Source organism: Lagopus muta, chromosome 19 (genome assembly GCF_023343835.1).
Source record: "Lagopus muta isolate bLagMut1 chromosome 19, bLagMut1 primary, whole genome shotgun sequence".
NCBI classification, from domain to species: Eukaryota; Metazoa; Chordata; class Aves; order Galliformes; family Phasianidae; genus Lagopus; species Lagopus muta.
This window is the reverse complement of record NC_064451.1, coordinates 1,347,614-1,357,173: the sequence shown is the minus strand read 5'-3', so window position 1 is coordinate 1,357,173 and position 9,560 is coordinate 1,347,614. Positions and strand designations below refer to the sequence as shown.

Below are 9,560 nucleotides of genomic sequence, written 5' to 3'. Positions count from 1 at the left end.
CCTTCTCTTCCTTTTCTCCTTCCCCTCCCACTTCCTTTTCCACTTCCCACTTCCCACTCCCCTCCCCTTTCTCTTTCCTCTTCCTCTTCCTCCTTACCCTTTGCCCTTCCTTTCCTTTTCCTTTCCCCTCCTGTTCCACTCCTATTTCCCTTTCTTATTCCCCCTTCTCTTTCCCCCCACCCCCACCTCCTCCTGTTTCTCTTTCCCTCTCCCCTTTCTCTTCTTCCTTTACCATCCCTTCCACTCTTCTTACCCTTTCGCTCTTCCCTTCCTTTCCTCTCCCCCTTCAATGAATCCTTCATCTTCACTCTTCTACACCCTTCTCCTTCTCCTTCTCCTTTTCCTTCTCCTTCTCCTTCTCCTTCTCCTTCTCCTTCTCCTTCTCCTTCTCCTTCTCCTTCTCCTTCTCCTTCTCCTTCTCCTTCTCCTTCTCCTTCTCCTTCTCCTTCTCCTTCTCCTTCCCCTTCCCCTTCTCCTTCTCCTTCTCCTTCTCCTTCTCCTTCTCCTTCTCCTTCTCCCTTCCTCCTTTCCCTTCTCCATCCCCTTCCCCTTCACTTCCCCTTCCTCCTTTTTCTCCCCCTTCCCTATCCTCCTTCCCCATATCCTTTCCCCTTCCCCATCTCCATTCCACTGCCTCCTTCCCTTTCCCCCTTCTTCTTCTCCCTTCTCTTTCACCTGCCCCTTCTCTTCCTTTTTCCTTTCCCTTTGCCTCCCCCTTCCCTTCCCGTTCATCTTATTCCACCTTCTTCCATTTCCATTCCCCTTCCTCTTCTCCCTTACTCTTTGCCCTTCCCCTTCCCCAGCTGTCTCAAGTTCAGCCCCAACTTTGTCACTATGGTGCCATCTCTGTGTCCCCAGTGTCCCCAATGTCCCCACACCTCCCACTATCCCCAATGCCTACAGTGTCCCCGTTGCCCCCATTGCACACAACGTCCCTATTGTCCCCCTCCAAAAAAGCACTTTGCACCAGCCCCGTTGTCACCCCCATGCTGTGACCCACATCCTGTATCACCGTGGCTAGGAGGTGTATGTCACTCCCCCTCGGGGTGACTCATAGCTGCCGGGAACCTCACATATAATTATTTTAGAGGGGACAGGAAGTATCACCCCCCAACTTGTGGAGCGGGGACGTGTGAAGGGTGACGGTGGGGGTGGGGATGTTGGGGTAGGAGGTGTTGGAACGCACCCCACAGCAGCGGACACAGCAGAGAGGACAGGTGAGTGCCAGCGTCCCCTTGTTCCTTTGTCCCCTTGTCCCCATATACTTATGTCCCTGCGTCCCCACATCCCCATGTGCCCATTTGCCCACGACTCCTTGTCACTATGTCTCTGTGTCCCCGTGTTCCTATGTCCCCATGTCCCCATTTCCTTGTCCCTGTTCCCATGTTCCCGTCTCCATATCCCCATATTCCCAAGTCCCTGTATTCCCATATCCCCATGCCCCCCCCATTCCCATAGCCCTGTGTCCCCACCTCCTCCACCTCCCCCACCTTCTCCATGCCCACACCCCCGTGGACTCACCACATTTCCATTCCCCTGCAGCCGATCACCATGAAGTCCACTCCCCAATGTCTTGCCTTCTCAGTCCTCCTCCTCTTCCATCATCTCCCCACCATTTGCCCCCAGTGCCACCGTGCCGTTGGTAAATCCTGCCATGTCCCCCCGGCTCCTGGCACCAACATTCTGGGTTCAGGTTTGGATGTCACCACCATGTCCCTCACTGAGGGCCAAGTGTTGGCCATCACCAAACCCACCGGCAGGCACTGTGTGGTCTGCGTGGACCATCTCCACAAAGGACAGTCCCTCCTCCTCTACAATGGCGTCAGCAAGTGGCGAGCAGGGAGTAAGTGCCAGCGGAGGTCCTCACTGGCTGCTGGCAGCCAATCCATGAGGATGCTGGTGGCCCAGACAGAGAAGATGGCGCAGAATTGGAGAGTGGGGCTGGAAGCAGCCCTCGGCCCGGGGGGGGGGGGTCACCCTGGCCATGGCCGGGTCCCACTCACGCGTGGCAGAGTTCGGGATGCAGAAGGAGCGGGAGGACCGCTACTCATTCGCCAGCACCGAGCTGCGCTGCGTGCACTACTGGTAGGGCTCCAGCTCCCTCATCCTTTCTCCCTGCTTCTCCATCTCCTCTCCTCTTCCATCTCCCCAGCTCTTTCCATTTCTCCTCCAGTTCTCCTCCATCTCCTCCTTCTCTTCCCTCTCCACTGTGTCCTCCTCGTGCTCCTTGTCTTCCATCTTTCCTCCATCTCAACTTTGTCCTTCTTGTCCTCCATCTCCATCTCTTTTCTCTCTCCTTTCCCCCATCTCCTCATCCTCCATGTCTTCCTTCTTCTCCATCTCCTCCACCATTGTTCCCTCTCCTCCATCTCCCCCTTGTCCTTCTTGTTCTCCATCTTTCCTCCATCTCCTCCCTCTCCATTTCCCTCTCTTCCCTCTCCTCCATGTTCTCCATCTCTCCTCCTTTTCCTCTCCTATATCTCTTCCATCCCTCCACCTCCACCCTACAGATTCCTACAACCCCCCTCCAGCACCTCCACAACACCCCAAATTCCCCTAAAATTCCCCAGAGATTCCACACAATCACCCCATAGACCCCCTCCAGCACCCAAGGGCCCCCCACTGACTCCTCCAATCACCCCATAGCCTCTTGTAATCATCACATAAACAGCCCATACCCCCCACTGGTACTTCATAGACACCCCACAGACACCCCCAAATCATCCTGTAGCCTCGCCATAGACTCTCAAACCACGCCAGGGACACCCCAGGGACACTCCACAGAACCCCATAGAACTCACCCACAGATCCCTTCAATTACCCCATCTACAGAGTGTCTTGTGCTCCATCACTGCCATCCACTTTTGCCACACCGCTATGATGGGCACGGACACCCAAGAAGCAGTTGATTGTTTTGGTGCAGAAATGACCTCCATAGACACCCCATAGATCCCAATCACCCCACACATGGCTCAATCACCCCATAGGCCCCCCACAGACCCCCCTCCAGCACCCAGTCACCCCATAGACCACAAAGAATCCCTGCATAGACCCCTCCAGTCACCCCACAGCTTTCCTCCAACACTCCATAGACCCCTCAATCACCCCATAGGCACCTCAATCGCCCCTCCCCATATTCTCAATCCTCCCTCAATCACGCCTCCCCATAGATCCCCATTAACCACAAAGGCTCCATAGAGCCCCAATGACTTTTTCTCTCTCTCCCCCTGCTTCAGGATCTCAGCTTCACCTAAACCCAGACCGTCCCCCCACTTCCTCCATGCTGTTCGATCCCTCCCACCCGACTTCACCCCCGCCACCGCCCCAGATTATGCCGACCTCTTGGCCGCCTATGGCACCCACTACGTCCACTCGGCCCAACTGGGCGGCCTCCTCCGCTCCATCACTGCCATCCGCTTGTGCCGCGCCGCCATGATGGGCGCCGGCGCCCAAGAAGTGGCTGATTGTTTGGGTGCAGAAATGACAGCCAACGTGAAGTCAACCACGTTCAGCGCCATGTCCAGTGCGTGCCGCAAAGACAAATCAAAAAACAGCGCCCACAGCGCCTTCAATCAACTCTTTAATGAACGGATGGTGGAGGTGGAAGGTGGCGAGCAACATGGCGACCTCCTCTACGGCACATCACAGAACTATGCCGAGTGGTTGAGATCCCTGCAACGCCTGCCTGGGTTGGTTGCCTCTAACGTCAGGCCTCTGCACACCTTGCTGCCCCGCCAGGACCCACGCCGGGGAGCACTGAAGGCGGCCATCGGTCACTACATCTCATGGAGAGCATTGAGGGCAAACTGCAGCCAACAGTGCGCTGCTCACGGCATGGTTGGGTTGTGTCAGTGCGGGTGTGCAGCCAACAGCGTGGTCAATGCCGACTGCTGTTCCAAACACCATGGGATGGCACGGGTGACAGTGACAGTGCAGGAGGGCAGGGGGTGGCACGGTGACGTTTTCACCGCAACCGATGCGTATGTGCGGCTGTACTTCAATGGTCAGCGGCTACGGACAGCAACGGTGTGGAACAACAATCGGCCCAAGTGGGGTGCACAGTTCGATTTGGGGTGGGTGACACTGCACCCGCATCAAAAGATGAAGCTGGAGGTGTGGGATCAGGATCATGGGTGGAATGACCACCGCTTAGGGGTGTGCGAAGAACCGGTGCAGGCTACAGGCAAACAGCAGCGCAACGTTGTGTGTTTCCCAGGAGGCGGTGACCTGAGATTCAGCTACAGTGCCACGTGTGGGCCAAGCCTGGGGGGTTCTCAATGTTCAGAGTACATTCCACAGCCCCCCAAAAGACAAGGGGGGCTCTACAGGTTGTCACAGTGGCCACCAAAGACTGGAGGTGGTGGCCCTGTGGCATGGCCACAGCACAAGGAGGAAGAGGAGGCGGAGAATGAGGAGGAGGAGGAGGAAGTGGAAAAGGAAGAGGATGAGGAAGAGGAAGAGAATTTTTGGGAGGTACCAGGGGTTTCTGAGGACAATGAGATGATGGTTGAGAACAAGGACCACCAAAATCCATCACCAGATCTCCAAAATCCATCATTCAACCCTCAAAATCTATCAGTGGGTCTCAAGAAGGATCCAGATCCACAGATTGCATTTCCACGCTATGGAAATGCAATTCCAGCTCCTCCAATCCTATGACATCCATCCTTCATCTTGATGGAGGCTTTTAGTCCTCCAGCCCCAGCTCCTGCCCTGCAAGTTCTGGTGTCCCCCCACCGCTGGTACAGTGTAATCTGTGGGATGTATACATTTCCCTCTGCCCTCAGCTCCAAGCTATGGGCAGGATTAAATGCTTTTTGCTGCACCATCCCCTCTGACTTTGCTTTCTTGGGGGTACGCTATGGGTCTCTATGGGGCACTGTAGCGCTCTATGGCACCATGGGACTCTACAGGGCTATGTAGGCTATGGCTCTCTTTACTGTGACCTCACCCTCCATGGGACTCGTCGACGTTCCTCCCCATCCCCAGTTATGGTGGTGGCCGGGACACCGCCCCTCCTCCTATTGGCTGTGGAGAGGAGGGTGGGATCATGGGACTGTGGGAGGTGTGGGGCTGCTGTGGGGCCAAGGAATGCTACGGGGCTGCTATGGGGTGTTGTGGGGAAGCAGTCTGAATGTGCTATGGGGCTGAGAAAGGTGTGGAACACTATAGGGTCTATGGGGAGACTTGGGGCAAGGGACCATGGGGAGATGTGAGCGGAGCCACAGTGATGTGCCATGTACCTCCCCTCCCCCACCAGCTCCCCCCTAAGGGGTGGGGCTATCGTGACAAGGGGCGGGGACACAAGGGGGTGGGCAGAGAGGATGTGGGGCACTGGGAACCATAGAGCCCCACAGAGCACAGGGAGCGCCACAGAGCCCCACAGGGACCCATAGAGTCTGATCACATAATCACAGAATTGTAGGGGTTGGAGCAGACCTCCGGAGACCACGTTAGGCCACCCCAATAAAGCTGTTCCATACAGCCAGTTGCCCAGCTCCGGGCAATGCACCCTGGGGTCCCATTGTCATTCTCGGCCACCAAGGCACACTGCTGGCTCATGATCACCCTGCTGGACACGAGGACACCCAGGTCCTTCTCTGTAGAGACCCTCTCCAGCAGGTCATCCCCTAACCTATACTGATGTGTGCGGTCCTTCATGCCAATTCTGCAGGCATTTCTGTTTGTGCAACAGCACAAAACCAGGTCAAATAAGCAATGCACATATAATGGGTTCCAGAGATAACAGGGATGCTAAGGCACAGTCTAAGGCCTTTTATTTCCTTGGCGGGATCCCCGAGGTCTTCTAAGGTGTTTCTTGCTCCTAGGAGAGGCCCGGGGAGACACAGAGACATCCTCTTTACTCAAATGCATCTCTGCAGGAACCTGCATTAGCTCAGGTACTGCTGCCTCCTGTAACAGAGGCTCTGGGAACAGACACACACAGGTATTAGCAATGGGGGCACAGGGATGTGGGAAGACAGGGCTTAGGACCTGACACTAGGGGAACAGGTGACACAAGAGGCCCTGGGAATAAGGAGGAGATATAAGCAAGCAGAGGTCAGACACTAAAGCTGGGGGGACATGCAAACAGGGCACATAGGGTGACAGAAGCTACAGCTTGACTCCAGTGGCAAGGAAGTGCCTGGGGACACGTTAAGAACCTGGCACAGGGGACAGCAGAGACTCGGAACATAAGGGACACATGTCACCAGAAACACAGCAAGACATGGAGAAGAGAGGTCTCAAGACAAAGCTGCTGATGGACAAAAAAGGCCACAGAAGAACCATGGGAATTAATCAATGTATGTGCTGCTCTTGGGAGTTCCCAAAGCCACCCCTGATCTTGGGCTGCCTTCCAGACTTCTCCCAGAACCTCACAACCCTAAGGACTCCCCTTGATCATTCTGCATGCTGTCGTGCTTCACAAGGCCCTCATCATAATCACAACCACAAGATGCCCCTTTAATCCCACTAGACCACTGGGACCACTGCGTGCCCCCAGGAACCCATGGGCCTCCCATTACCCTCCCCATGACCTTCCAGCTCCCTGAGACCCCAAAGTATATCCCAGATATGAGGGAGCTCCTCCACTTACCCTACAGTCCCTTTCATTACCCTGTAGTCCCCTAGACTTAAAATCCCAGCACTTCCCTTGTAACCCCTCAGCCCCACCTGTGCTGGGATTCCCAGTGGTCTCTCCTTGCTCCTCGGGGAGGGTGGGAGGCATCTGTCCCTCTGGGCCATGCTCGGGGCTATCCACATAAACCAGGGTCAAGTCAAGGCAAGCCTGGGCTCAGGGACAGAAGACGGGCAGTGGAATCAGGGCAGGCCTGACCTCCATTGCACATTTACTTTCAACAGTGCTGAGCTCACCTGGGGCGTAAGGACGTAGGCATAAAGCTTGGCGTGCCGAAGGACAGTTCCAAAGAGGTGGGCTGCGATGCGGGCAACCTGGGTCAGCCCAAATACAGCCACACTGACCGGAGGATGCTACAGCAATGGCACCATGGCAGCAGCAGGCAAAAGAAAGTCAGTGGGCAAGAGAAAGTCAGTGGCTGGGAAGCACGCAGGGCACGTGGGAAAGGAGGGGAGGGTGTTGGGAGTCTGAGGGTGTAGAGCACAAGGAACATGCAGGTTCTGGTGAGGCTGCAGGAAGTGTGCAAGAGTGTGCTGGCTCAATCAAATACAAGGCAAAAGAGTACAGAACATGAAGGCGCCAACTTCATGTTGCCAGGAGTGCTGGGGACATAAGTAAGCATATGGAAAGCATGCAAGGAGCACAGGAGGCCCTACAAGTGCGTAGAGACAATGTGAGGACCATGCAGGCTTCAGTAAGCATAGATGGAGTGTGTCAATGCCAATAACTTCATGAGACATATTTAGGTTGCTGTGAGGATGCTGGGAAATATGGGGAGTGTGCAGGGGTTGTGCAAGGAGCACCTGGGGGCCAATAAGCGTGTGAGGGGTGAAGACTCACATGCACAGCATGGCACAGCAGCAGCTCGCTGAAGTAGGCATAGCATTCCTCCACATCAGGCAGGGGTGTCTCTGGGACAGTCAGTGGTGAATGAGACCTTCGCAGTTCTGTGCCCCCCGCCACCCCCCAGCCCTGCACTCACGGGTGCACATGGTGATGGCACAACGCACAATGCGCAGCAGGGCTGAGAGCGGCCCTGGGGCCAGCTCTAACTCCTGGCCCAGTTCCACAGCCGCCTCATAGGCATCCAGAAGGACAGGGGGACCCGGCAGGACCTCTGCCAGTACACTGGAAGAACAGGCATACCACTGGAGGGCCAGACAGGGACACCAGGGGGGACATGGACATGAAAGGGACAACTTGGGACAACACAGCAGGGAAACCAAAAGGGACTGGAACATCCTTCAGAGGTGCAATGCGGGCATTTTTAGGGAGAGGAAAAAGGATACATTGGGACGCTCTAAGAGGTAGGATACAGTGGTAACACCCTGTGGGGAAGACAAGGACACCTAGAGGGCTGTGAAGGAGAACAGCAACACCAGTGAGAGATATGGGAGCATCTTAGAAGGGAACAAATGCACTTAGGACTGGGTTCTAAGGTGTCCTGAGTGGGACACTGGGACTGACAGAGAACCAGGATACCACATGGATGAGAGGAAGACTATAGGAATGTGAAGGTGAATGGCATTAACCCAGTGACATCCCTGGGCATTCTGAGGTGGGGTACCAGGGTTGTCTCAGTGGACTAAAGCATGGTGTCTTTTTAGGGATTCCCAGAGGCATTCTTCAGGTGTCCCATGCATACTTTGAGCATGTTCTGGGGTTGTCCCACAAGTGTCCCACAATGTCCCAGTATGTTCCCAGCATGTCCCAGGTGTTCCAGAATGCTTCTACAGTGTCTCCAGCGTGCCCTGTTCTTGTTCTGGTGGCTGAGCCCATAGGCTTTTTCTCCTGAATGTCTCAAGTGACCCAGGTAGCCCAGGGTGTTCTAGAGTGTGCTAGGTGTCCAAGACCCCTACAGACAACCCTGTTCCCTCACTTACACACGTCGATCCTGCTGGGTTGGGGCTGCCTGAAGTCGTTCCATGACCACCACATCCAGGTCTGTCCTGCAGAGACAGAGATAAACCAGGGAATGGCAGGCAGGAGAGGACAAGGGACATGGGGACAGATAGAGACAGTAGAATCTGAGGAAGAAGGAAAATAGCTGGGGATGTGGGTGCCCAGATATGCAGTTGGGAGCCCACTGACATGAACAGTCCTGAAAGGAAGAATAAGGGACAGAAAGGAGGAAGGGGCAACTGTGGACAGCTGAGAATAGGAGACCTGAGCATGGCTGGGGACAGTAAAGCAGTTCCAGGGTGGATATTTCAGAACACGGCAATACTCACCAGGGACGGATCCCAGTTTCACAGCTGTCAGGCTGGGACAAAAAGAACAGGGCTGTGAGCACAGGCACTATCAAAGCCACCGCCCAAGCCCAAGTCCAGGAACGAGGGAGCCCCAGCATGGCCGGCACCATCCGCGGCACGGATGGGCACATGACATCCACAATCCAACCGGCAGAGCCATCGCCGTCTCAGCCCCGGGGAAAGGTGCAGCCCCACCCCGCCGAGCAGAGCCACTTCCATGCCCACACTTAGGCACAGCGACGGGGCGCCTTCGAGCTGCCAGCGCGGCCACAGCCGACCTCAGCACCGGGGCCTCTCCAGCCTCAATACATCCGCCTCAGAGCCCGACCCTGAGGACACGGGAAGGTCCCAAACCGCTGGCGGGACCTTATCGTCCATCACCGCAAGCCCTTCACTACAGCCCGCGGGCCGCACTACGGCTGCCACGGTGACACAACACCGGACAGGTGCTGCAGTGCGCGGCCGGCGCTGCCCGCCCACCGCAGTCGGCTGCACGGTCACGGCAGCCCCGAGCCGCTCCGCGGGCTCCCACCTCTCTGCTCCCTGCCGTTGCCATGACTGCCGCCGCGCCACCGCGCCGTAGGTAGCAGCCACTCGGCAGGAGGTTTGCTGCAAGGTGCGGAAAGCGATGGCCAATCAGAGAAGCTCTCACTGCTGTCCAACAGCGA

At 56.1% G+C, this 9,560-nt stretch overlaps 2 protein-coding genes across 7 annotated transcripts; one reads left to right on the top strand and one right to left on the bottom strand.

Moving 5' to 3' along the window:
* Positions 1 to 1,000: 1,000 nt before the first annotated feature.
* PRF1 (perforin 1) lies at positions 1,001 to 4,660 on the top strand. The gene is given in 4 exon segments (XM_048966325.1): positions 1,001 to 1,217; positions 1,543 to 1,962; positions 1,964 to 2,085; positions 3,237 to 4,660. Coding segments are annotated over 3 exon segments (1,956 nt in total). The 5' UTR covers positions 1,001 to 1,217; positions 1,543 to 1,551; the 3' UTR covers position 4,660.
* A 1,090-nt stretch (positions 4,661 to 5,750) lies between these two features.
* On the bottom strand, positions 5,751 to 9,490 carry CFAP119 (cilia and flagella associated protein 119). Of its 6 annotated transcripts, XM_048966327.1 has the most exons (8): positions 9,425 to 9,490; positions 8,872 to 8,903; positions 8,524 to 8,589; positions 7,623 to 7,768; positions 7,481 to 7,551; positions 6,877 to 6,993; positions 6,676 to 6,790; positions 5,751 to 5,927 (listed from the first exon to the last, which is right to left on the bottom strand). In XM_048966327.1, the coding sequence occupies exons 1-8, from the start codon at positions 9,446 to 9,448 to the stop codon at positions 5,767 to 5,769; spliced, it is 732 nt and encodes a 243-aa protein (XP_048822284.1). In that variant the 5' UTR covers positions 9,449 to 9,490; the 3' UTR covers positions 5,751 to 5,766. The 6 variants fall into 6 exon arrangements, 5 of the variants coding, with proteins under 5 accessions (XP_048822284.1, XP_048822283.1, XP_048822285.1 ...); XM_048966326.1 differs by lacking the exon at positions 9,425 to 9,490 and having other exon boundaries at positions 8,872 to 9,418; XM_048966328.1 differs by lacking the exon at positions 9,425 to 9,490 and having other exon boundaries at positions 7,623 to 7,997.
* Positions 9,491 to 9,560: the final 70 nt, after the last annotated feature.